Genomic DNA, 27,556 nt, shown 5'->3' with positions numbered 1-27,556 from the left:
TTTTCTGCCGAGGCCTTGTTGAAAACTTTTCGAAACTGTAGCACTTTCGTTTGTTTGTGATAAATATTATCTAATCATGGACTAACTAGGATCAAAAGATTCGTCTCGTAATTTTCAGCTAAACTGTATAATTATTTTTTGTTTTCATCTATATTTAATGTTTCATGCATGTGCCACAAAATTCGATGTGACGGAGAATCTTAAAAATTTTTTGGTTTTCAGGGTGAACTAAACGGCCTCATGCTTCTACCACTTTGCGAGTTGCGAGTGCGGGCGGTGGTTTTTCTGGTCTGCTGCTAAGGCCTTTCTTTTAGTTCGCAAATTTTTTTTGTTTTTGGTACGGTAGCATTTCGTTTTTATTTGACAAACATTGTCTAATCACGGAGTAACTAGGTTCAAAAGATTCATCTCACAAATTACAGGTAACTATACAGTTAGTTTTTATTTTTATCTATATTTAATGCTCCATACATGCGACCAAAGATTCGATGTGACGGGAAATCTTGAAAATTTTTGCGAACTAAACAAGGCCTAAAACTAAGGCCCCGTTTGTTGACACTGGTCGTCGCATTAAATATTTAGACACATATATGAAATATTAAATATAAATTATATATGAAATTAAAAATATAGCTAGAAAGTGATTTTACAAGACGAATCTTTTAAGCCTAATTAGTCTATAATTGAATACTTATTGCTAAATAAGACAAAAATACTACCGTACCTATTAAATTTTAACACCCCCAACTAAACATCTCCTAATACTGTTAAAAAGAAGTTTAATAAAAAGTTTTCTCTTAGGCCATTCTCCACCGGCCGAGCTATCCATAGTAGGATTTGGGTTCTCCCAGAAGATGGGTCATCGATCCAAAACCTTCCTTCTCCAACAGTAAAGGCAACACGAGCTCCATCCCAACATCGTCGCTGTCCTCGTCAGGCCCGCATCACCATCATCGTCGGCCCCCCTCCCCGGCGAGCTTCCTCCTCTATGTGGCCTCCCTCCCTTTGGCGTTCCCTTCTAGTCCAGATCTGGTGAGGCAGCCAAGCCGGCGGCTCCGGAGGTGCGCCTATGGCGCTGCCCCTCTCCCTTTCTGTCTCGCTGTCATCATCGGGCCCTCCTCCCTCCTAGATTCGACAAGGTAGCCAAGCCGATGGCTCTAGAGGTGCTCCCATGGCACCGTCTGCGTCCCTCTCCTCCTTGCTATCATCGTCGCCCCCCCTTGCCAGTGAGCTCCCTCCCTTGCACGGCCTCCCTCTCTTCTTTCCAGATCCAACGAGGTAGCCTCACTAATGGCTCCGGAAGTGCTCCCACGGTGAGCTCGCCTCGCTGAGCCGACCACGCCCCACCGTTTTCCAGTCTAACACCCACCACTGCTCCACCTCAACCACACCACTACGCACCGAAGACTTTGCGTCTCAAAAAAAACGATGCAAATAAGCGTCCGGGTTATCCTCCTACCCAAAATACGTACTCGCTTTTGTGTTCTATTGGAGTCGGTTTTTTTCATCTATTTTAGGTTTAGGTCTCCCTTTGTATGAGTTATTAAAGATTGTCTTAGTATTAGTAAATGAAAATGGTGAACGATACATTGTTATCTTTTTGGCACACAGCTGACAACTTTACAAGATGTCGTCTCATTTTTTATTTTGGCAATTTTGTAGAGCTTGGCAGCTGAAACGAGAAATGAGTTACCTAGACTACCACCGTCAATTTTTTATTTCGACAATTTTGTAGGCTTGGCAACTGAAAGAGCCGGTGGGCAATAGGAGTGGTTGCTGGATAGTGGGCCAAAGTTAAGGTTGCATGTATGAAAACCGAGCTCCAATGGGCTCCTTTGGATTGAAGGAATGACAAAGGAAATTTGTAGGATTCCATTTCCTAAGGAATTTTTCCTATACTATCCTTTGGTTGACAGAAAAAGGCCAGGAAGTTTTCCATAGGATTGCAATCCTATAGCTGATTCCATAGGAAAAAAAGCAAGAGGTCAGACCTTTGGAAACTATCATGGCGCGAAAGGAAATCGCTCGCGCGCGCTCCGTTCACCATTGTTCGCGTGTTTTTTCCTCGGCGGCACCAACTTGCCATTTCTTTTGGAGAGGATTCTTTGCTCCGTATTTATCCGATAGAACCTGGGTCTTCTAGCGCCAACCAACAAAAGGTCGAGGGGCTCCCAACACATCCGCCGCAGGTTGCATTGTGCCACGCAGCCACTCCAGCTTCCAAGATATGTAAACTTCATGTCTATCTTAGACATTTTCTTTCCACCCAATCTGAGAATGGATATTCTTATTTTGATTTGCGAAGATTTCTGTGTAAAATTCCTTTGCTTTTATGATTCTACCAAAGAGCTTCCTATCTATTTTCATATACTATTGAATCCTAAGAACATAGCATGTGAATTCATACATTTTTTCTATCCCTATACTTTTCCTATCCTGTGTTCCAAAGGGGGCTTTAATCTGCAGCTCACGAGTTTTACTCCCATGCACGTCCCCCTTCCTTGGTATCCGAGATTTCCCTTAGGGCACTCACAATGCAAGACTCTATCACAGAGTCCAAGACACTTAATTACATATTATTTATGGTATTTTGCTGATGTGGCAGCATATTTATTGAAGAAAGAGGTAGAAAAAATAAGACTCCAAGTCTTATTTAGACTCCAAGTCCACATTGTTCGAGGTAATAAATAACTTTAGACTCTATGATAGAGTCTGCATTGCAAGACTCTACCACAGAGTCCAAGACACTTAATTACATATTATTTATGGTATTTTGCTAATGTGGCAGCATATTTATTGAAGAAAGAGGTAGAAAAAATAAGACTCCAAGTCTTATTTAGACTCCAAGTCCACATTGTTCGAGGTAATAAATAACTTTAGACTCTATGATAGAGTCTGCATTGTGAGTCACAAACCTGCCCGAAGGGAGTAGTTTTAAACCTCGTATGGTCTTTCACTTAAGACCTCCAAAATTTCCAGGACGCTAGAACACTACTGTTCAAGCCGAAAGTGTCCAGACCAATTGTATTTTTTTAATCCCACTGCAAGCTCAATGTCGTTATGTCCATCCTACAGCGAATTTTACCTAACCTTTATTTTTCATATGACTGGGACTGACGAGATTATCATTTGTGCTCACAATATTTTTGTTAGAATCTACTAGCTTCAATGGAGAAAAACAAAATTCCACAAATTGAGGTGGCAAAATTTAAATCTAGATATTTCAATTTCCGAGAAGAGTATTTGGAGATTTTTTTTTGTTTTTGCAAAAGTCAAATCAAATTATTAGTAAAAGAAAACAAAAACAATCGTGGGTCACATTATTTGGGCCAACAGAATGCCATGTATTGGGGCAGCTCGGCCCATATGTGCCCCTGCTGTTACGACTCCCATCCTTATGTGCCTTTCGCCATCGATCCGCCGACTCCTATCAGAACCAGCCCCAACTGCGTAGCGGCAAAACCCTAGTCGGCCGCCGTTCCGCATCCCGCCGCCATGTCGGCCCCGCAACCGCAATCTGCCGCGCTTGTCGTTAATGAGCCCCGCTCCGCCTCGGCGATCGTCGGAGACGTCGAGGGCTACTCGCGCACCAAGGATGAGCTCCCCACCGGCAAATCAATCCGGTCTCGCCCGTTCAGTGTGGGGGGTCGCCAGTGGAGCATCCGCTATTACCCCAATGGCACAGATTCTGAGTGCGCTGACTTCGTATCCTTCGTCCTCTTTCTCGCCAAGAGTGCCGGCGGGCCCATGAAGGCGCGTGTCAGGTTCCATTTGCTCGATCGGGCAGGGAACCCGCTGCCGTCGAAATCCCGAACCACAGGTCCATGCGAGTTCTCTCCTGGTGGTTCAGGCTATGGCTTCAGTATCATTAAAAGGGAGTTCTTGGAGAAGTCGGAGCAGCTCTTGATGAACGACTCCTTCAAGATCAGCTGCGACATCATTATTCCCATGGAACTCCGCACGGAGGACAGGATTGTCTCGCTCCTAGACGCAGTACCACCACCTGACCTGAATCAGCATCTTAGCGATCTCCTTATGTCCAAAGAGGGCGCCGACGTTACTTTCCAAGTTGCCGGCGAGGCATTTAGCGCGCACAGGTTTCTGCTTGCGGCGCGGTCGCGAGTCTTTAAAGCACAGCTGTGTGGCGCCATGAAGGAGAGCACGGCCACAGGGGACTGCATCCGGATTGACGACATGTTACCTCAGGTGTTCAAGGCCTTGCTCCAGTTCATCTACACTGACTCGCTGCCACAGATGGAGGAACAACAGGAGGCCGTGATGGCCCAGCATCTGCTGGAAGCAGCGGACAGGTATGACATGCAGAGGCTCAAGCTGATTTGTGAGGAGAAGCTGTACAGGCACATAGACGTCAGCACGGCTGCAACCACGTTGGTGTTGGCTGAACAGCACTGCTGCCGTGGTCTCAAGAAGGCTTGCATCGAGTTTCTGAAATCTCCTGATGCACTGGAAGCAGTCATGGAAACTGATGGCTTTGAGCATCTGACTAAAAGCTGCCCTGCTCTTGTGAAGGAGTTGATGTCAGAGCTTTACGTGTTCAAGCAATGCAAGAGGAGGAAATTGAAGGCATGAGCTTAGGACTTCATCATTTGGTAACGAAGATTCTGACTATCCTAGAAGAAATTAGTGGTTAAACCTGATAAAACTAGTTATGGTTTTATAATATGTTTATTAGTCTTGACCTCAAAAGTATGGGATTGGGATGTGCCTGTGCTTGTTTTTTGTTGCCTAGTCTTGGCACTAATTCTAACTATGATGCAAGAAACAATTATTTGCCATATGTAGTTGAGTTATATGCATGGTGCAGGTATGAAGAAGGAATATGATGCAAGAAACAATTAACATCACATGTATCACAAATTAGTTCATAAGTACCACCACTAGTCCATCACAAGCACAAGTGCATCATAGTTTTCCAAATAAAGCCACAAGTGCATCACAACCAAGTATACTAGGAGGATTCTCCGCGCATTGTCGTAGGTATGAAGAAAGAATATAAATAGGTTAGAGTGTTAATCACTAAGAATCGAGAGATGTGTATGTATGGTATTGGTAACGTAGCAATATATGTTAATAAATGATGTGGTTTTCTGATGTGAATAACTTGAATAAAGACATGACATGTGTTAGTTGGATGAATCAGTGGATGCTGATGTGGACACTTTGCATGGCAAGAGAAATAGCTAGTGGGGTTTATCTTTATAAGAGATATAGATCACAAGCGCATGATAACCATAAGTAAATCACGGTGACTCTGGGGAGTGATGAGACTGAACATGTGATCCCAATGACTCTCCTAGGTGAGGAGGCCCATCATTCAATGCCACAAATGGAGAAGACATTGCATGTATGAGACAAGATTGCTTGGATAACTAATCTAGAAATTACTTGCATGTGTGAGATTGCATGTTTTTGTAGTGTGTTCTAACTTTTCCTCAACACAAAAGAGTTTTACAACTTAGAGACGATCCTATCAACTTTCTTATAGCTAATCTAGGAAGGTAGAGGTCATACAAGCGAAGCACAAGCAAAAGCAATAAACATTCATACTCACAAGACTAGTTGCATGGGGATGTGGAGCGAATAACAGTGGTGGCGGAGGTAGACCCGTAGCGGCGCCAAGACTTTGCATGTAGGCAAACATCTGCTCCATCCTCTACTGCTTGGCCTCTCGCTCAGCCGCCATCTTCTGCCGCTCAGCCTCCATCCTCACCTCCATCTCTCGTAGCCTCCTCTCTTGTTCCAGCTAGGCCTATAATATTTTACCCCATTGTTATAAGTATTTTCAAGGTATGTAAAAATCAATGAATGATGAATAAAACAAAAATAACCTAGAGTGCCTCCATCCGGTGCTGTGTAGTGTCCGGCTATGGGCATATGGCCGGGCTTGAGCTCGTGCTCCTTGCTCGAATCTAGGAGAGAGTGGGAGTAGTGGCTATGTCGAGTGTGTCATTGCCAAGCTAGTACCGCCCATGCTTCTTGTCTCCTCCCACCCTCATTATGACTTCTCCATCAAGGTTCGAAGTGCTCGGATCATACTCTGACCCATGGACCACCCTTGCCATCTTAGTGTACTCACTGAGGCGGCTGTGGATGATCGCATTGCTGTACACCGAGGGAGGGTCCTTCGGGTTATAGTCAACATTGGACGTCACCTTGCCCTTGTGGGCCAAAGCAAATGCCTTGAACTGGGGGCAAGGCTGGTCACCACGTGACAACAATTGTGAGAGAAACAGCAAGATGATTAGAAATTATGCATAATTGAACATTAGACTAAATAAATAAATTCACGTACCCATCTAGTCGTGTATTCTTCGAGGCTAAGGTTGCTTTGATGTTGTGGTGCACCTAACATCATCAAACGCTACTCCTGGCAAGCGTTGTGAGTCTCCTCCCACTCGGCGGCGCACCACTTTTCCACCATCTATGCCCAGCCCAGGAGATGTTGGGTGCACCACCACGAGGTACCTACACATCATCAAGTATATGATATATAAGAAGATCAAATTAAGTGTACTTAATCTTAGAAGAAATTAGTATTAATGTTCTATATTTACCTATAGGTATTGTTCTGAGTCAGCATCATGTTTCTTGCATCAGTTTTGTTAATCTTCCTTCCAAGGAACCTAGCATGCATGAGTTTATAACAGGCTTTATGAGCCACACGAGCTATCTTGTCCTAAAATCCCTCCTAGCATCTGAAGAAATCCTACATATAGATGCAATGTATCTAGTCATTATTTCAAGAATATACAATAAATGTGATGTATTGAGCAATATAGTGGGAGAAAAACTTTCCCACAGCTCGTTCTTTACCCGCTCTGCAATGTTGGGGAACACCCTACCATCCTGATCTAGTGCATCGGGGACGATGACGTAGTGCTCTCACGTGTAGGCTGGCTCCGTCACTCTGACATATGTAACCAGGCCAGGGAAGTGTTGTCTGCACAGAAGACCTAGGATGCCATTGACTTGGCATTTATTTGTGAACACCTGCAGCCACTGTCGTCCAACCCCTACCCAAAGTGATTAAGAAAAAATATTAGTTTCTATTGTGATTTTCAACATATCAAATGAAGAAGTAGTGATAACATCTAAAGTTACCTTTGCCCAGTGGGTCGTATCAGTGGGAATCTCTCAAGAGGTATCATTCATTGAGGGAGGTTTGAGGGACCTCGCAACTTGACACCCAACGAACCAGAGGAAGTGGAACCCCCCTGCTGCCTCCTCCTCATCTCCCTCCTACTGCTCCTCCTACTGCTCCTCCTCCCTCTCAAGAGTGCTCCTGCTCCTCATCCTGCTCTTGCTCTCACTCTCGGTCCTCCTGCTCCCCGCCTGCTCAGCTGCATTATGCCGTCTTTGATAAAGTGACCTAACATTCCTCATACCGCCCACCATCTTTGTTCAGTCACCTGTAATTAAAAAGAGTAAACTAATAAGCATAGATAAACAAGACATACTAATTAGAAAGAGATAAAAAATAAACTAAATATAATTATAAAATAACATAGTATTACATGTATTAGAAATAATCATCATGACCAGGATCAGCTGGGTCATAAGTCTCATCATCACTATCAGTCATGTCAATATAATCAACACTATCCAAAGGAGCAATGTTGTCATCATTACCATTGCCTAAATGTGGTCGCTCAATTAATGCTAAGTCCTTCACATTTTGCATCTCATCTCTAGTGTCCTCATCAACAACCCCTTCATTGTCTACCTCCATTCCGATCGCTTCGGTTAAGCCTACCTCAAAACTCCCTTCTAGCCCCTCTTCTTGAAAGAACTCTCAGTCATATGTGTTTGGGTCTAAGTTGTAATCTTCATCATTTGGCATAGGTAGTTTACCATGTGGCAATACCATGGTGTACCACCTTCTCAGGATTGTATTTTTTTTTACAATTTTTGTGCTATGTCATCTGTTTTGCGGTTTTCTCGGTCATGTATAACCATTGGATCCTTAGTATGAATTGAAGGTACCATAGGATTTTCATGAGGATCGCAAGCTGCCTTTTCTGACCATCTCTAGAGTCTACCTCCAGGAACCTAGAGGATCCACACTTTGCGTAGTACTTTGCTTCCATGTGTTCTTTCCTAAATAGGATGGACCCCTTCGAACAAGCATGTATCTGCTCATATTGCATCTTAAGTGCACAAAGGAGTTTCCGTGACTCATACATGCTATTTGGAAAAATATGACCCTCTGGAAGCAAGCTGCTAATAACTATTAGCATAACACCAAAGTGGTCTCGACTCATGCTAAAACGGGACTTTAAGACCATTACGCATCCAAGGCCATCTAGTTGAGAAACTTTTATCTAGCCATGAAGGTGTTTCTATGCCACAGACAACATGTCATAATATGCCTTTGCAGTTGCCTCTAGCTCCTCCTCTCTACATCCTTCAATGAAGTGTGCTTTATGATAGTCATCTAAAGTGTCTCCTACCCTGCCATCAGCATCATAATCCTCAACGTGTGGTCTCACGACCTCCTCTCTCATATGATTGGATTCGCCATGGTAGAACCATCAGTATACTATGTCCTAAATCCATTCTTCCAAAGATGTTTACCTATGACATCCTTTGTTTATCAGTGCGTGCTTACACATCTACTGTAGGGACACCAAGTTTGACATGCTCCTTTAGCCTTGGCAAATGCTAGTTCTAAGAAAGCATTAGTCTTCTAGATCCATTCGTCGATCGGCAAACCCTGACTTGAGCGGCCCGTGTACATCCACTCACGGTCATCCATCCTCTAACATATATATCAACAAGTAATATGACCATCAATTGCATCTAAACAATGTGTCTACTATCCAATGTGTGAGGATGTGTCCTAATCCCACTTGAGGATGTGTAGATGAGGTTAGTTTCCATGTTCTACTCTGATTCAAGATAGAATGTTGGCAGCATCACCCCGCTATTCTCCAAATACATTTCCTAGAAAGGAGAGTGTGTATCCAGAGAACAACATGAAGATGATGTCAAAACTTTGTCTCAGATCGAAGCAGACCATCTACACATCCTCAGCCTGCCAAAAAATATGGATAATTCAAAATAGATATTTATAGATATGTAAAGATCTGCAAATTTCCAATTGTATATATTTTGAACAAGAGGCGCCTAACTAGGCTACATCATCTATGAACAAGATACGGAAAGAGGGGTTTTACCAATGGTGGCGTTGGAGTCAGGCTAGTGGAGTCGTGGTGGGTCGATGCAGTGGCGAGGCGATGCAGTGTGGGCAGACCTGCACTGGTGAGGAAGACAATTGGGTTCTTCTCTGCTCCTTTCTCCCCTTCATTCTCTCGCAAAAAAGAACAAAATACTGTGAACTGAAAATTTTGGCAGCACCTCCCTTGCATGGTGAGGTTTCCAAAACCAACAAGAAACCAACAGCATGATGGCCGACAAGAACATGTATATCAAGGAAAGCTACTACTACTAAATATTACCACTACAAACTACTAATACTTATACTACTGCAACGACTACTACAATGACTACTAATACTACTACGACAACAACTACTACTAACACTACTACTACTCCCACTACTCCTACCACCACCACCGCCACTGCCACCGCCTCCACTGCCTCCGCCATTGCCGCCACCACCACCACCACGACCACAACCACCACCATCACCACAACCACCACCACTACTTTTTTTGAATCTATGCATTACCACTACTTCTCGCACAATAGGAATGGAAGAGAAAGGGGTGGCCGAACCTAGTGGGTGCTCGTCAATGGTGAAGGGGCCGAGGCAATGTTGGGCAGGGCACCGGGGCTAGTGGGCGGGGCACTAGGGGCCACGGAGCAGGCAGACAGGGCACCAGAGGCTAGGGCACCGAGGAACAGAGCGCTAGTGGGCCTCCTCCTCCTCTACCGGGCCGATGGGCTTGAGCGATGGCATGGGCACCGGTGGGCCACCTCCTCCACCACCACCTCCTTCTCCGGTAGACAGATGGGCAGGTGCGGTGGCCAGGGCGACAGTGGGGAGTCGGTGCACGTGTGGGTGAACGACATGGGCGCGGGCGAACGACGTGGGTGGGCATGGGGACGACAAGCTCACGTGGCGCGGCAGCGGCGCAAGCGTGGTGCGGGTGCGGTGGCGGCGGTGTGTGTGTGTGTGCGGGCTTGTGTGGCCTATGTGGCCTACTATATTCGACTTCTTTGCTGAGTGCCCCGATCAGCCACTCGGCAAGATCTATTTTTGTAAAAAAAATACAAAAAATCCTCTTTGCCAAGTGTCCACAGTTGACACTCTGACAAACACGTCAGTTTGCTGAGTGTCTTTTTTGACACTCGGCAAATATTTTTTTCTTTCTGACCTCCAAACTTTTTTTGCTGTCCTCATACAATACGTGGTACTCGTTCTTAAAATGTGGTACATTTCTCAGTCTTTTTGATATATTTTGCTAATTTATTTCATTTAATTGATTTTTTTGGGATAAATCAAATTTCAACTGCAAGTGATTTGAATAATAGAAAAAATGAATCAAAAAATGATATTCATGTTTTTGAGATTAGAGTAATGTTAGAATCTAGGCAACAAAAGGAAATTTTGAACATCGTGTTCAGGAAACATGACCACAAACTTATGGGTGAATTGTTTTTAAATTCTATTAAACGCAAACAAAATCAGAAAATCATGAAATTTGTTAAGATGTCATGATATCAAACGTGTAGGCTGTGGTAAAAAATTGACAAGGTTTCGCACAAGTTGTCATGACAGATGCTTTCAAAACTAAGCATCTTTGAACACGATTCATAAAGTTGAAAAGGATCTGGAAAGATTTGAAAGCAACTGCTATGACAACTTGTGCAAAACCTTGTTAATCTTTACCACAGCCTACACGTATGATATGATGACATCTTGATAAATTTCATGATTTCAGATTTTGTTTGCTTTTTATAGAATCAAGAAATAATTCGCCCACAAATTCGTGGTCATGTTTCATGAATACGATGTTCGAAATTTCATTTTATTACCTAGATTCTAACATTATTTTATTCTCAATAACATGAATACAATTTTTTTGATTCATTTTTTCATTATTCGAATCACTTGTAGTTGAAATTTGACTTATCCCAAAAAATTCAATAAAATGAAATAAATTAATAAAATATAGCAAAAAGGCTAAGAAATATACTATATTTTAACATCGAGTACCAGGTACTATATGAGGACAGCAGAAAACGTTTGGAGGCTAGAAGAAAAAATAAATAAATCATTTGTCGAGTGCCAGGGAAGACACTCTGCGAGATCCAGCTTTACTGAGTGTTAGAAGACGGCACTTGGCAAACGGCTAAGGACAGCTGGCTGTGTTGGCTGTTGTGGCTGTTTGCCGAGTGTTGTCCTTAGACACTCGGCAAAGTCGGCTTCTACCGAGTGTTTCTTGTTGACACTCGGCAAATCCTCTCTTTGCTGAGTGTCGTTATTTTCGTCGAGTATTTTCTTTGGGACACCTGAGAAACCACATCTTTGCCGAGTGCACGATAGAATGCACTCAGCTGCCGGATACTTGGCAAAGATGCTGTTTCTCCTAGTGAAAATATAAGACGCGTTTTAGTTTTCCTATAAATACATAGTTTTTACTATGTATTTAAATTTACACTATGTCTAGATATATAGTAAAAATAATATAGCTAGAAAATTAAGCCAAATGTCTTATAGTTTAGAAGAGATGGAGTAGTTGATATTTGACGCGAGCCAATCATCCTCTCTGTCATGGATGGATGAGGATATATATATTGTAACCCACCGAACACAGCTGAAGATGACTCATGCATGCAGGTGATAACAGCACCGGTGCGGTGTTTGGCCCAATCGTCCTTCTCCCTTCTCATGAATGCCCAATTAAACTAACTAGTACCATGGCCAAATGGACTGCTACGTACAATTAGCTAGCTTGCTTAGAGCATGTACAACCCACACCGTCTCTAAACGTCTCGAATCTAGCATACAGACAGGTATAAAAACAGGTTATACAACTCATAGCCGAGGGTCTGTCTGTAAGCTATTTAATGCTTTGGATGTAACTAGGATCAACTATAAATCAATTTTTGTATATTATTGTGTGTCTATTTGATAGAAAATATCAAGAATAAATAAAAGCAATATGATTACAATAAAAACGAGCACACTCATTCAGGAGAAAATAAAAACAACTAGTGGAACTGAAACAGAAACTGCAGTCTCACATGTTCACATGCATTCAGGTATGGAACTGAAACTGAACATTACAGAGATTTGAACTGAAATGAGCATTGAGCTAGTGCTTCAGTTCACATTCACATGCATCAGTGTTTAGTTCACATTCACACGCACTAGCTACACTGCCACACGTTCGGGCATTAGCACCGGTCGGGAAGGGCCTGTTGCCCCGGTTCTCGAGCCGGTGCTGCCCTTCCGGGACTAAAGGCCCACCCTTTAGTCCCGGTTCGGGCAACCGGGGCTAAAGGCCCCCCCTTTAACACCGGTTGGTAATACCAACCGGTGTTAAATGGTTTCTTTTTCTTTTTTTTTGGTTCACTTCTTCGGTTCTGTTTATTGTTTATATATAATATATAATAATAGGTTTTTCAATACATGTTTTTCTGATACAATAATATATTTATATTACACGCATATTAAGTGTCGGTGTTTTCCCTCGGGGGGGGGGGGGGGGGGGTCACACCAACGAGTAAATTTGTATGCGTGCTCCCTTTCCCGGATGGTGATGCGAGAAGACACAGAGATTTATCCTGGTTCGGGCAAGAGAAGGCCCTACGTCCAGCGGGGGGAGAGAGTTTGTATTATCTTGCACCTAAGTGCTTGTACAGGGGCGAATACAAGCGTGGTATGAAGTGTGAAGCTCTACTACGCATGAGCGTGGACTTGTCTTCTTGTTTCCTCCTCCCGTTCTATTCCTGAGTCTCTCCTTTTATAGCTCCAAGGAGAGACCCAGGGTACATGCGTAGACGCTAGAGTAGGGGTCGATAGCCGCATGGAGCGCTGACCTACTCGAGGCTTCCGTACGGCATGGCCTCGAGCCGTCCCATCTTGATAGCCCGGTGATGATTACGCGTGCTCCTACGTTCGGCCCTGCCCGCCGCCTCGCGCTGGTTCTGAGGTCGCATGCCGGTACGGTATGGCGGCGGATCCGGCGGGGTAGCTGTGGTGTTGTCAGTCGACGCCCAACTTGCCCCTAGGAAGGGACCCTGTTCGGTCGAGGGTCGGACGCCGTGTAATGTGCTGATATCTGGAGCGCTGACCTTGGAGGTCTCGAGGGGGTCCCGATTAGACGTTCCATCCTTGTTCCCTGCGTCCTGACACGCCCTTGATCGTTCGGTGGGAAGGCTGCAAAAAGAACGATGGGACAGAAGCCTCCCGTGACCCGTGTGTTAGGTGGGGAAGCGTCAGGCGCATTAAATGCCCTGGCTCCCGTGCGCGCGTCAGGCGGCGGACAGTGTCCTTGCGCTCGATGCCTCTCGGTTCGCTCGAGCCCGCTTCCGTATTCGACGGCAGTGGTCGCTCGAGCCTTGACCGATTCGCTCGACGACATTTCCGTCTTCGAAGCTGCGACCGTCGATGGCCGCGCGTGCGTACGGATGGCCTGGTTATACGCATTGGTGAGGGTACCCCTTGTTGATACCCTCGACAGTAGCCCCCGAGTCTTCATTCGAGCGCTGGCGCTCGAGTGGAGACTTTCGTTTTTACGGTCGAGCTTCCACGGGGGCGCGCGAGCGACCCCGCGGGGGTAGCCCCCGAGCCCTCGAGGGAGTATTCAACTCCTTCGAGGGTTATTTTGCCAAAATTGCAGAAACGCTGTCAACACCCGTGGTGGAAGGTTCTGTTCGGCTTTGCCTTGCGTGGAGGTTTCGACGTACTCTCGATAGAGCGAGCGTCTTCCACCCCAGATTGAGTTCCTAGCGGGTAGTCCAAGTGAGAACCTGTGCCCCTTTCGAGGGGGTCAGCTGTAGCCCAGAGGCGTCCTCATAAAGCGGGGTCGACGTGGTCGGGGATACTGGTCTCATTCGATAGAGTCCAGCGGCTCGATGCCTCCCTTCGGGGGGATTCCTCTCGACTGTCTCGACCCTACCTTGGACATCGCCAGCGAGTCCTCGAGGCGGGCCTCGATTTTCGACCGCTCGCTGGGGATCCCTGACTCTTGGTGCTCGAGATCGGCTGTCGAACCCTTTCGACGGGCTAGCCATCGACCTCTCGAGACTATCCTGGGCGCATACCTTGGCTTACAAAGTAAGGAAACTGCCATGCCGGTTTGTCTTTCTGCCCGTTGGGCGCACCTTTTGAGGTAAGTGACGTTGCGACACTGTATTGGCGTGGAATTCGGAGCGTCCGTCCTGTGTGGAGAGAGAGGACCGTTAGACGGCGCATTTATGGGAGGGAGTTACCTTATTTCTCGGATCTGTCCGTTGGCGGACTGCTGCCTATAAATACGTCGTGGCGTCGCCGCCGTTCCTCTCCCTTCCGCCTTCTCGCTTTTACTCTCGTTGCCTTCGCTTTCTCGCCGTCTCACGCGCACACGCCACCTCGAGCTGTGGTGAATCTCGCTATCCCTCCAGCCGAGATGCCTGTAAGACTCGTCGCCGCCGACGACTGGCGCCCGTCGTCGATGACGGAGCGCCGGTTGTTAGAGCTTGAGAAAGAGGGACTGCTGCGCCGCCGTACCTCGCTATCGTCGCCAGAGTGGATCGCGCCGCCAGCGAGTCACAGGAGGCCTCGGCCGCCCGAGGGCTACGTGGTGTCGTTCGCCAAGTTCCACCGCCACGGCCTGGGCGCGCCCCCGAGCCGCTTCATGCGGGCCCTCTGCTTCCATTATGGGGTGGAGCTCCAGCACTTCTCTCCGAATGCCATCACCGTAGCGGCGGTCTTCGCCGCCGTATGTGAGGGCTACTTGGGGATGATGCCGCACTGGGAGCTGTGGCTCCACCTCTACAGGGGCGAGCTTTTCCATGCCCCCACCGGAACCACGGGCGTAAGGAAGCCCGTGCGGGCGGGATGCCTCAATCTGGTGCAGAAGACGGGGAAGACGGACAGGCCGCGGGAGTACATCCCGGTAGGGTTATCGACCAACCACGCTGGCTGGGACTCCCAGTGGTTTTATCTGCGGAACGATGACAATCTCCTGCCTTCCTACTCGGGCCGTCTGATCATGGAGCGTCCAGCGGATTGGACATACGGCGTCGTCCAAGCTCATCAACCTCGGCTCGACCCCCTCCTCGACGCCCTGAAGAAGCTTCGCCAGGAGGGTTTGACCGCCGCTCTCGTCCTCTCGGCCGTCCATCACCGGAGAGTTCTCCCTTTGATGTCTCGACCGTTGAGGATGGACGAGATGGGCCCTGGTGTCTCATCTCGGGACCTTGAGGCGTGTCAGATGTCCAACGAGGCTCCGGCGGACGACAAAGTCGCGGCCCGAGTCAGGGCTGCAATTGCCGGTGATTTTCAGCCGGAGCATGTTAACGGCTTCCCCATGAGACCTGACGCAGGCTCGATCGATCTGGTACGCCTTCTTTTTGCGCGCAGCCTCGATTCTGGGTTTCCTTTCTCCCCTCTCTTTTTTCTAAGTCTACCTTAGTTTTGGCAGGGTCGGATTGATGTCCGGTCCTCGAGGCCTCCGGTAAAGGAGGACGAGGTCGATCGTGACAAACGGCGCCAATCTGCCGAAAAGCTAAAGTCTGCGAAGGACTCTGCAAAGAAGGGGGAGAAGAAGAAAAACCTCGACCGCCAAGCATTAGAGGCGCGTCGAGCCAAATCCAGGCAGAGGGGGGAGCCTGAGGAGGAATCCCCTAACGATGATGACGATGATGACGAGGACAGCGACGATTCCGAGGGGATGGCGTCGCGCCTCGATCGGATTCTCGAGGGCCCGCCTCGAGGTGACGTCGACGCCCCCCGGACGGAGGCGCCAGAGGAGGGTCCGAGCGGATCTCGTCGCCCCCGGGCCGACACCCCTCCCGCGCCCAAGGCAGGCCAAGACGCACCGCGCCCTCCCCCGGTGCCTAGGGAGAGCAGTCTGGCTAGGCCCCAGGCGTCGGGGCCACTAACTCGTGGTCGCGCCGCGGCCTCTGAGAAAGGAGATGCCGGCCGTAGGAGCGCCAGTCCCGGCGCCCGCCAGGCGGGGACCAACGCGCCTAAGCCAGTGCCTGCCCTCGAGGGGCCTGGAGCCCCGACGCGGGGTGGCTCGAGGCCCACTGGTCGGGGTGGCGGAGGCGAGCCGTTCTCCCTGTGGGGTAAGCCTTTTTGATGTTGCGGTTTTGTCTTCCCATTCTTCCACCTTTCCTCATATGCCAACCTTTTCTCAGGCTGAAGCGGACCCTTGAGCAGGCCCAGCCGTCCATGGCAAAGAAGCTCAGAACGGGTGCCGCCTCCAAGGAACCTGGTTCGTAGTTTATTTCTGGGCGTTGCGATGTTCCTGTGTCGGTTATCGTAACGTCTGACCCTTACCCTTTGTTTCGTAGGCTCCTCCAGCTCCCAACCTCCAGCCGGCGTCGAGAGGGCTCCGCCTCGTCCCGTGCCTACTCCGTTGCCGCCGACTCGTGATGAGGCGCCCCAGACGCAAGCGTCAGAGGGAGCCCCCGAGCCCCCCCGATTGGGGGTCGAGGGGGAACCCATCACCATCAGCGATACGTCCGATGGTAACGAAGCGTCTGGGGGCGCTCGCCCTATGGAGGAGGAAGCGTCGACCCCTAACGTCGCGGGATCGACTCCCTGGCCCGCCGGCCTCCGCACCCTCGAGGAGCAGAGGAAGAAGAGGGAGGAGGATGAACAGCGGGAGCGCGAGGCGGCGCGGCGGTCACAGGAGCATGAGGCACAGCAACAGCAGCAACAACAACAGCAGCAGCCGCAACAGCAACAACAGCAGCAACCACCGCAGCAGCAACTGCAGCAGCAACAACAGCAGCAACCACCGCAGCAGCAACTGCAGCAGCGGCAGGCGGGTCAAGAGGAGGGACCGCTCGAGCCTCCGCCCCAAGGTTCGGCCCAGCCAGTGCTACCGGAGCCGCAAGGGCCCGGCGAACAAGAAGAGGATTTGCCGGCGTACGGCCCCCCGACCCCAGCGTGGCTCCTCCCGGGGGCACCCGCCGCGATCCGGGCAGAGCCAGGGCGTGCGGATGGAGTGGTGGCGCTCGCCTACATGATGCGCACCCCCACCGACCCTGAGTCCGAGATCAAGCGGACGATCTACGGCATGGACGGGATCGCCCCAGGGTTCCTCCGGGAGCGTCGGGCATGGGAGGACCGCTTTCCCTCCGAGAAGGATGAAATCGGGACGTCGGGGACCAAGGACGGTACCTGGAAGACGGTGGACGACGACGGGCGGTTCCCATGCCTCGTCGACCTGTTCCTGCGCCATGGGGGCTCCCTCGAGACCGTCGAGAATCTCATTCGCGGTGTCAAGGCACGGGCCGACCGGGAGATCGAGCACTGGTGCCCCGATCGGATCCGCATCCGGGCCTCCCACGACCCGTCCGAGCCTAACATCTTTCTGGACGATCGGAAGGAGGCAGAGAAGTGGGAGCACGTCGAGGAGCTCCGCCTTTGGATGAAGCATGTGGTGGGGCTCCTCTCAGACGTTATCAACAACGGGCTCGGCCCGGCTTATTTCGTAAGTGCTTTTCGAACTTCAATCCTTGTGGTGCCTTTTGGTTTTCGTGTTCTAACCATTCAACCCTTGGTTCGCAGGACATGAAAGAGACCTCCCGCATCAAGTCCAGTTTCATACACGCCACGAGAGGCGGCTGGGAGCAGCTTCCCCTCCTCAAGGATCAACTCCTCGAGTCGCAGGAAAAGCTCCTTAAAGCTTATAAGGATCTCATAGCACTCGAGGAGGAGAAGAAGGCGAGGGAGGCTGCCTTGGCCGAGGCCCGAGAAGCTTCGAAGAAGGCGGAGGAGGAGACGATGCAGCTACGGGAGCGGGCTCTTACGGTCGAGGAAGCCACGTCCAGAGCCCGGGAGGAGGCCCTGTCCTACAAGAGCGTTATCGCGGATCTGGACAAGGAGAAGGGCCTCCTTAAATCCGACCTGGACTCTCTCCGAGAGTCCTTCCGAAAGATGAAGGTGGAGCACGTGAACGGCGAGGTCGCCAGGGGCGCCGCGGAGGAAGCCAAGAAGATGGCCCTCGAAGATCTCGAGGCGGAGCGGGCTCGATCCCGCAGTCTCTCTAACGACGTCGAGCGTCTGAAGGGAGAATTGCTGGAGAAGAGTGGGGCCATTGCTCAGGCTGGCAAGGCGATTGAGGGTCTCCGCGTTGCCAACACCGAGCTGGCACGCTCCAACAAAGAGATCGAGGGGGCCAACACCAGGCTGGTTGGCGAGAACACGGCCCTCGAGGAGACCGTACGCGGTATGTTTCCTCTATCAGATTTCTTTTTCTGAGGTGTGCTTAGTTTTTCCTAAGGTCTCTTTGTATTGGCTTTTACAGGGCTCAAGGACGAGCTCCTGGCCGTCCAAGCCGAGGCTCGCAACGCCAAGGCTCAGCTCGAGGCGGAGGTTGCTTTGAACCATCGAGTACGGACGGCGATAAGTGATCTCTCGACCTCTTGGGAGGTCGAGCCTATGGATGAGTCGAGGGAGGACGCTCGAGGCGACGCCCTGGTCGACCAGTTGTGCTACATAGGCGCGACGCTGCGAGATCGGGTGCGGGACGCCCTCCACATCGGGGTGAAGCGGGCGATGGCGGTTGTCTGCTCGGGCTTCTCCTACGACATGGAGGTGGTATCCCATGGCTTCGTCACCGACATCTCCAAGACCGACGCGGAGAACGAGGAGAGGCTCCATGCCTTGATCGACGACGCGGAGGCTCCTGGGGAAAGGTTGGCCAAGCTTTTCGAGCCTGAGGTGCTCCCTCCTGAGGCTAGCTCGGGCGGAGGCGAGGGTGGTGAGGATCGTGCCGCGGACTAAGGCCTGCGAGCCTGCTCAGGGCGCCTGAGGCCCCTTGTACAATACTTTGTGAATTCTGTGGTTAACTGATGCTGTATCGCTTTCGTAATTGTCAGATGCTTATTTTGTCTTTCCGCTTGATGCTTTCGTCTCTCTTTGCGCCTACGTTTGTATCCCTTGCTCGATTTTTCGTAAAAGATCACCTCGATCACTTCAATGGTGGGGAAGCGAGTAGAGTTTCCGTAGCCCGGGGGCGTAGGAATTCCCCAGCTCGTTGTCCCTCGGCCTTTGAGGGGCTCGAGGTGCCTTAGCAACTTGAACCGTGCAAGGTTTACTACGTAAGAAAAGAAAACTTCTCGGTTTTTTCGATACTCGGGGGGGGTGTCGTCCCCCTGGTAGCCCCCGAGGGGGTGCTGACTATGATGGGTCATAGTCGGCGCCCCCTTCTAACGTCGAGATCATGATTTATTAATCTTCTCGGCGCAAAGAAAGAAGAATTGTTTCGAGGGAAAGACTTTATTTATTCATTCATTCGTTTACAGAGTCTTGGTACAAAACGTAAGCAGGAACATAAGCTTAGAACTTCTAGGGGTAGAATCGACGTAGCTGTTCGATGTTCCATGCGTTGGTGAGAATTGCCCCTTTTTCGTCCGCCAGCTTGTACGTTCCCGGCTTCAGGACCTCGGCTACCACGTACGGACCTTCCCAAGGCGGGGTCAGCTTGTGGCGTCCCTGATTGCTTTGCCGGCGTCGTAGGACTAGGTCGCCCACGTTGAGGTCCCTCTTGCGCACATGCTTGTCGTGGTAGCGTCGAAGCCTTTGCTGATATCTAGCAGAGTTGAGGAGGGCCATGTCTCTAGCCTCCTCAAGTTGGTCGACCGCGTTTTCTTGAGTCTCTTTGTTCGATTGCTCGTTGTAGGCCTTGAGTCGAGGTGACCCATACTCGAGGTCTGTGGGGAGGATGGCCTCAGAGCTGTAGACCATGAAGAACGGGGTGTATTTTGTGGCCCTGCTTGGTGTTGTCCTAAGGCTCCATAGGACTGAGGAAAGCTCCTCGACCCATTTTTTGCCGAATTTCTTCAATCGATTGTAGATCCTTGGCTTGAGTCCTTGCAAAATCATGTCGTTGGCACGCTCGACTTGGCCGTTAGTTCGAGGGTGGGCTACTGCAGACCAGTTCACACGGATGTGATGCCGATCGCAGAAGTCCAAGAACTTTTTGCCGGTGAACTGGGTGCCGTTGTCGGTGATGATGACATTGGGGATCCCAAACCGATGGATAATGTCGGTAAAGAAAAGGACGGCCTGCTCGGAGCGGATGTTGGTGATGGGTCGAGCCTCGATCCATTTGGAGAACTTGTCAATGGCCACCAGCAAATGGGTGAATCCTCCTTTTGCCTTTTGCAGAGGTCCTACTAAATCGAGCCCCCACACCGCAAACGGCCAGGTAATGGGGATCATCTGAAGAGCGTGGGCAGGCAGATGCGTCTGCTTGGCGTAGAACTGACATCCGTGACATGATCTTACGAGCTCGATGGCGTCCGCCACGGCCGTTGGCCAGTAGAAGCCTTGTCGAAAAGCGTTCCCTACAAGGGTCCATGGAGCGGCGTGGTGACCGCAAGCCCCCGAGTGCAGGTCATCGAGGAGTTTTCGGCCTTCTTCCACAGTGATGCAACGTTGCAAGACCCCCGTCGGGCTCCGTCGATATAGCTCGTTGTCTTCGCCATAGATCACATATGATTTGGCCCGCCGAGCGATACGACGAGCTTCTGACTTGTCTTCTGGCAATTCGCCGCGGATAAGGCAGTCGAGGAACGGTGTGCGCCAATCGAATGGTCGACCTGGTCATCGTTCTATCCCCATCATTTCTTCCACCATCAAGAGTGTATCGACAGCGTTGGCTGGTTGGGCGGTGGTGGCGTCGACGCCAGCCCCCGTGCCTAGGTCGACGGATGGCTAATGAAGATCTTTTGAGAATGCATCAGGCGGCACCGTGCCTCTGGTCGATGCGATCTTGGCGAGTTCGTCGGCTGCCTCGTTGTAGCGTCGAGCGACATGGACAAGCTCGAGACCGTGGAACCTGTCTTCGAGTCGGCGGACCTCCTTGCAGTACGCTTCCATTTTTGGGTTGTGGCAGCTCGAGGTTTTCATTACTTGGTCGATGACGAGTTGGGAGTCACCTCGGACGTCGAGGCGTCGGACTCCTAACTCGATAGCGATCTTGAGACCGTTGACCAGGGCCTCATATTCTGCGACATTGTTAGATGCGGCAAAATGAATCCTGATTACATACCTCATGTGGACGCCTAAGGGCGAGATGAACAGCAGGCCGGCCCCGGCCCCAGTTTTCATGAGTGACCCGTCGAAATACATTGTCCACAGCTCCACCTGGACCTGAGTCGGGGGAAGCTGGGAGTCCGTCCATTCCGCGACGAAGTCTACCAGGGCTTGCGATTTGATGGCCTTCCGAGGCGCGTAAGTGAGAGTCTCACTCATGAGCTCGACCGACCATTTTGCTATTCTTCCCGTGGCCTCTTTGCTCTGGATTATTTCTCCTAAAGGGAAAGACGAAACCACCGTGATGGGGTGACCGAGGAAGTAATGCTGCAGCTTGCGGTGGGCAAGGATTACGGCGTAGATCAGCTTCTGGATTTGGGGATAACGCATCTTGGTCTCTGAAAGCACCTCGCTGACGAAATAGACTGGCCTTTGGACCGGCAGCGCATGACCCTCCTCTTGTCTTTCGACCACCACCGCCGCGCTGACGACCTGGGTCGTCGATGCGACGTAGAGGAGCAGCGGCTCTGCAGGTTGAGGTGGAACCAGGACTGGGGCTGAGGTCAACGTCTTCTTCAGCCTTTCGAGTGCTTCCTCGGCCTCGGGGGTCCAAGAAAAACGCTCGACCTTCTTTAGGAGTCGATATAATGGCAATGCCTTTTCTCCTAGTCTCGAGATGAAACGGCTCAGAGCCGCCAGGCACCCCGTGACTCTCTGTACACCCTTGATGTCTCGGATCGGCCCCATTTTCATGATGGCCGAGACTTTCTCGGGGTTGGCCTCGATGCCGCGCTGCGAAACGATGTAACCTAGGAGCATGCCTCGAGGCACACCGAAAATGCACTTCTCGGGATTGAGCTTGATCCGGCTGGTGCGTAGGCAGCTAAAGGCAATCTCGAGGTCCTGGATCAGGTCTCCTCGTCGCTTTGACTTGACGACAATGTCGTCGACGTAGGCCTCGACCGTGGACCCTATATGTTCGCCAAACACGTGGAGCATGCAACGTTGATACGTGGCTCCCGTGTTTCGAAGCCCGAATGGCATGGTCACGTAGCAATACATCCCAAAAGGCGTGATGAAAGAGGTCGCGAGCTGGTCGGACTCCTTCATTTTTATTTGGTGGTAACCAGAATATGCATCAAGGAAAGAAAGGGTTTCACATCCCGCGGTAGAATCGACAATCTGATCAATGCGTGGCAATGGAAAGGGAACTTTCGGACATGCTTTATTCAGACTAGTATAATCGACACACATCCTCATTTTCCCATTCTTTTTCTTAACTAATACAGGGTTTGCTAACCAGTCAGGATGATGAACCTCCTTGATGAATCCGGCCGTCAAAAGCTTGTGGACTTCCTCGCCAATGATCTTGCGCTTCTCCTCGTCGAATCGGCGCAACCGCTGCTTCACTGGCTTGGAACCGGCTCGAATCTCCAAGGAGTGCTCGGCGACTTCCCTCGGTATGCCTGGCATGTCCGAGGGACTCCATGCAAACATGTCGGCATTTGCACGGAGAAAGTCGACGAGCACCGCTTCCTATTTGGGGTCGAGGTCGGTGCTGATCGTCAGTACTTTGCCGTCGGAGCTGTTGGGGTCGAGCGGGATCTTCTTGGTTCCTTCCGCCGCCTCGAAGCTGCCCGCGTGGCGCTTAGGCTCTGGAGCCTCAGCGACCAGGGCTTCGAGCTTCGCGACGAGCTCGGTGGAGTTCTCGACCGCCTCCCCGTACTCGACGCACTCGACGTCGCACTCGTACGCGTGCTCGAAGGAGGAACTGACAGTGATGACACCTTTGGGACCGGGCATCTTCAGCTTCAAGTAGGTGTAGTTGGGTATAGCCATGAACTTGGCGTAGCCCGGGCGCCCGATGATGGCGTGGTACGTGCCTCGAAACCCAACCACCTCGAAGGTGAGGGTCTCCTTCCTGAAGTTGGCCGCCGTGCCGAAGCAGACCGGTAAGTCAATTCGACCTACTGGCAGCGCCTTTTTTCCTGGCACGACGCCATGGAACCCGCCGGCACTTGGTTGGAGCTTCCCTCAATCTATGTCGAGGAGGTCAAGGGTCTCGAGGTAGATGATGTTGAGGCTGCTACCGCCGTCCATTAGCACTTTCGAGAGCCGGGTGTTGACGATGATGGGGTCGACGACGAGCGGGTAGACGCCTGGGGCGACTACCTTGTCGGGGTGGTCTTCTCGGTCGAAAGTGATAGGAGTGCTTGACCAGCTAAGGTATTGGGGCACCGCCATTCTTGCTGCAAAGACTTCGCGACGCTCCCTTTTGCGCTGCCTCGTGGTCAACTGGGTCGAGGGCCCGCCATAGATCATGTAGCAGTCGTGGACGGCGGGGAAGCCGTCGTCATCTTTGTTGTCCTCCTTGCTGCCAGCCTTCTCTTTCTTGGAGTCATTACGCGTATCTTTTTTGAACCCCTGACCGTCGAAATGCTTTCTCAGCATACGACAGTCCTTGAGCTTGTGGTTGGCGCCTCCCTTATGGTAAGGGCACGGCTCCTCCAACATCTTGTCAAAGATGCCTCCATCCGGAGGGCCTCGAGGCTTCTTTCGATCCATGGCGGCAACAAGGTTGTCATCGGAATCTTCCCGGTGGAACTGCCGCACTTTCTGCTTCTTTTTGTTTTTCTTGAGGCCTCGACTGGGGGTCCCATCTTCGTTGATGGGCTGCTTGCCTTTCCTTCCTTCTGAGCTGAAGAAGGTGCCGACTGCCTCCTCCCCTGCCGCGTAGTTGGCTACTACGTCCATCAGCTCGTCGACGGTCTGAGGTCGATTGCGACCTAATTCCCGCACCAAGTCTCGACTGGTGGTGCCCGAGACAAACGCCAAGATGACGTTGTGGTCAGGGATGTGCGGCAGCTCAGTGCGCTGCTTCGAGAAGCGCCGAGCATACTCCCGAAGAGTTTCTCCTGACTTCTGCTTGCACTTGCTGAGGTCCCATGAGTTCCCTGGTCGTATGTAGGTCCCTTTGAAGTTACCCTCGAAGACTCTGACCAGATCAACCCAGTTGTGGATCTGATTGGCGGGGAGTTCCTCGAGCCATCGACGGGCGGTGTCAGAGAGGAAAAGGGGTAGCTGTCTGATGATGGCTCGATCATCACCTCGAGCGCCACCTAGCTGACAGGCCAGCCTGAAGTCGGCCAGCCACAACTCTGGTTTGGTCTCTCCATTATACTTCGCGATGCTGGTCGGGGGTCGAAATGGATTGGGCAGGGGCGTGCTGCGGATCGCCCTGCTGAACACCCGTGGGCCTGGTGGCTCGGGGGCCACCCGGTCCTCGTCGCTGTCATATCTCCCACCGCGATGCGCGCTATAACCGCGCTCTTCCGCGTCTCCGTGCCGGCGGCGTCGATTTTCTTTGATGTCGTGCCGCGCGTCGTGTCGATGTTGACCGTCGACGGGGAGGATGAGAGCGGTCTTTCTACCTCGAGGGGGAGGTTGTTGTTGGACTGACACCTCCTCTTCGTTTAGAGGCTGTTCGTCGCGCTTCTCTGTGGCAGCTCCTCGCCGTCGAGACGCCGAACTTTCGGCTTGTTGAACCGCCGCCACCTGGAGCAATGTCTGTACCTCATCTCGAATGCGTCGGGCCTGGGAATTCGACGGCTCTGGCATGTTACGTAGCAGCATCGTCGCTGCCACTACATTCTGGCCTGCTCGAGGGAAACGGCCGACAGGTTGCTCTGGCTCTGAGTCGCCGACGATCTGTCGATGTACCTCTCGAGCGCGTCTGCGGACACTTCCGCCCGGCTGGTAGGGCAGGTCTTGCTCGAGGATTTGCTCGAGCAGGACGAGGCGCTCGCGGTCTTCGTCGAGCTTCATCTTGAGCTCCCGCAGCTGCGCGAGCTGCGCGGTTCTGTCTTCATGATGAGGGGGGTCGACTTGTCCGTCGTTCCCAGGCGTCCTGGGGTCTTCTCGCGCCGCGGGGGCTCGACCTCCCGCAGCAGCATCCCGGGTCTCGTCAGTAGTTTCTACCGCCCCGTCAATGTGATAGCATTCCCTCGTAGGGTCATAGCTGTCCGTCTCGGAGTCGGAGTCTGGTTCGGCGGCGTAGAAACACCCACGTCCTTCCTCCAGCAATCGTTGCCTGAGGGAGGTGATCGAGTATCGTCCGGGGCCTAGACGACGGAGGCCTTGTACTCGGGAAAGGTCCGGCAGCTCGGACGCCGACTGCCGCGCTTCAGAGCTACGTGGGAGGACCATTGGTCTTTCTACGTATGTCTGGGCGTTTGGGCATATCGTCCTGGCGAGCGACGCCGCGGCGTTGTCCAATCCGAATGGCAGTGCCGCTCTTGGAGTGAACAACCCGTGTGGAAGTAGCCTAGCAGCGGTGGGGGAGAGCGCGCGAGACGTGTCACCTCCCGTCGTCGCGCGGTGCTGAGTCGTCGCGCTTGTTGCTCCGTCCCACGGTGCCGCCGACTTGTGGCCTACGCCCTGCCTCGCACGAGTTGTTGGTCGTGCTGAAGCAGAGGGGCCGCGGTGGTGCTGTCCGCGCCTCTTCTTAGGCGGGGAGGCATGGTGGTGAGGGCGTCTCGGGGCCTTCAACCGTGCTGGCGTAACGCGGGCTCCTCCTGGTCCTTTGACTGAGAGCAAGATCATGTCGTAGCCGGAGCCCGTAGACATGAACTCGAGGCTCCCAAACCAAATTACCGTGGAGCGCGGAAACGGCGAGGCAAGAGTAGCCATCCGGAAAGGAGTGGGAAGTCGATGAAAAAACACGCAGGACCCCTACCTGGCGCGCCAACTGTCGGTGTTTTCCCTCGGGGGGGTCACACCAACGAGTAAATTTGTATGCGTGCTCCCTTTCCCGGATGGTGATGCAAGAAGACACAGAGATTTATCCTGGTTCGGGCAAGAGAAGGCCCTACGTCCAGCGGGCGGAGAGAGTTTGTATTATCTTGCACCTAAGTGCTTGTACAGGGCCGAATACAAGCGTGGTATGAAGTGTGAAGCTCTACTACGCATGAGCGTGGACTTGTCTTCTTGTTTCCTCCTCCCGTTCTATTCCTGAGTCTCTCCTTTTATAGCTCCAAGGAGAGACCCAGGGTACATGCGTAGACGCTAGAGTAGGGGTCGATAGCCGCATGGAGCGCTGACCTACTCGAGGCTTCCGTACGGCATGGCCTCGAGCCGTCCCATCTTGATAGCCCGGTGATGATTACGCGTGCTCCTGCGTTCGGCCCTGCCCGCCGCCTCGCGCTGGTTCTGAGGTCGCATGCCGGTACGGTATGGCGGCGGATCCGGCGGGGTAGCTGTGGTGTTGTCAGTCGATGCCCAACTTGCCCCTAGGAAGGGACCCTATTCGGTCGAGGGTCGGACGCCGTGTAATGTGCTGATATCTAGAGCGCTGACCTTGGAGGTCTCGAGGGGGTCCCGATTAGACGTTCCATCCTTGTTCCCTGCGTCCTGACACGCCCTTGATCGTTCGGTGGGAAGGCTGCAAAAAGAACGATGGGATAGAAGCCTCCCGTGACCCGTGTGTTAGGTGGGGAAGCGTCAGGCGCATTAAATGCCCTGGCTCCCGTGCGCGCGTCAGGCGGCGGACAGTGTCCTTGCGCTCGATGCCTCTCGGTTCGCTCGAGCCCGCTTCCGTATTCGACGGCAGTGGTCGCTCGAGCCTTGACCGATTCGCTCGACGGCATTTCCGTCTTCGAAGCTGCGACCGTCGATGGCCGCGCGTGCGTACGGATGGCCTGGTTATACGCATTGGTGAGGGTACCCCTTGTTGATACCCTCGACATTAAGCATATATAAATGAAAATTATAGGCTTAGCTTAATAATTAAGCTTTGCCTATAATAAAATGAATAGACCACATCAAAAATTAAATAGATATGTAAAAAGCTTTATATATATATAGTTTTATATGTACAAAATTTGTAACACATATATACATAGAGTTTTTTCTCCCAATGTTTACAAACGATACAAATGATCATCGTTGTTTGGAATAAGAGTTTCGTTGCCGTTGAAGTGAAACTCGCCGTTTGGATTGATCACTTGGTCGCGGAGAAATCCTGCTATCGTCTCTTGGATAGCTTTGATTCGGTCTTGTTGTAGGACCTTTTCCCTCAGCCATTCCGTCTTTAATTTGAAATAAATAAAAAAGGTATTAGTTATCTAAGTTATTCAATATAATTTAGGAGATAATGAAAAGAGACATGTAACGTACTCTGAGCGTCTCTATGGGTGTTTGATTGACTTGTGCCATCATGAATTTGCACACGTAATATGCACATAGATTGTCCCCCGCTTCTTGTCTTAAACACCACTGTATGATATATATATAAAAATATTCACGACCACGACAATAAGAAGGCTAAAAGTTAGCGAAAGTTTGTTAGCTAGTAGAACTTACTTG

At 51.1% G+C, this 27,556-nt stretch overlaps 1 protein-coding gene across 1 annotated transcript; it reads left to right on the top strand.

Moving 5' to 3' along the window:
* Positions 3,615-4,786, top strand: LOC8059438 (BTB/POZ and MATH domain-containing protein 2). Its single transcript, XM_002467168.2, has one exon. It carries the CDS (start codon positions 3,748-3,750, stop codon positions 4,588-4,590), a length of 843 nt encoding a protein of 280 aa, XP_002467213.2. The 5' UTR covers positions 3,615-3,747; the 3' UTR covers positions 4,591-4,786.

The sequence above is a fragment of the Sorghum bicolor genome, chromosome 1 (assembly GCF_000003195.3).
Source record: "Sorghum bicolor cultivar BTx623 chromosome 1, Sorghum_bicolor_NCBIv3, whole genome shotgun sequence".
In the NCBI taxonomy this organism is placed as follows: domain Eukaryota; kingdom Viridiplantae; phylum Streptophyta; class Magnoliopsida; order Poales; family Poaceae; genus Sorghum; species Sorghum bicolor.
The sequence above is the reverse complement of the archived record's forward strand: the minus strand, read 5'-3'. Positions and strand labels throughout refer to the sequence as shown.

Excerpts from the sequence above, each read along its gene's own strand:
- LOC8059438 (XM_002467168.2), top strand. The coding sequence starts at position 3,748 with ATGAAGGCGCGTGTCAGGTTCCATTTGCTCGATCGGGCAGGGAACCCG.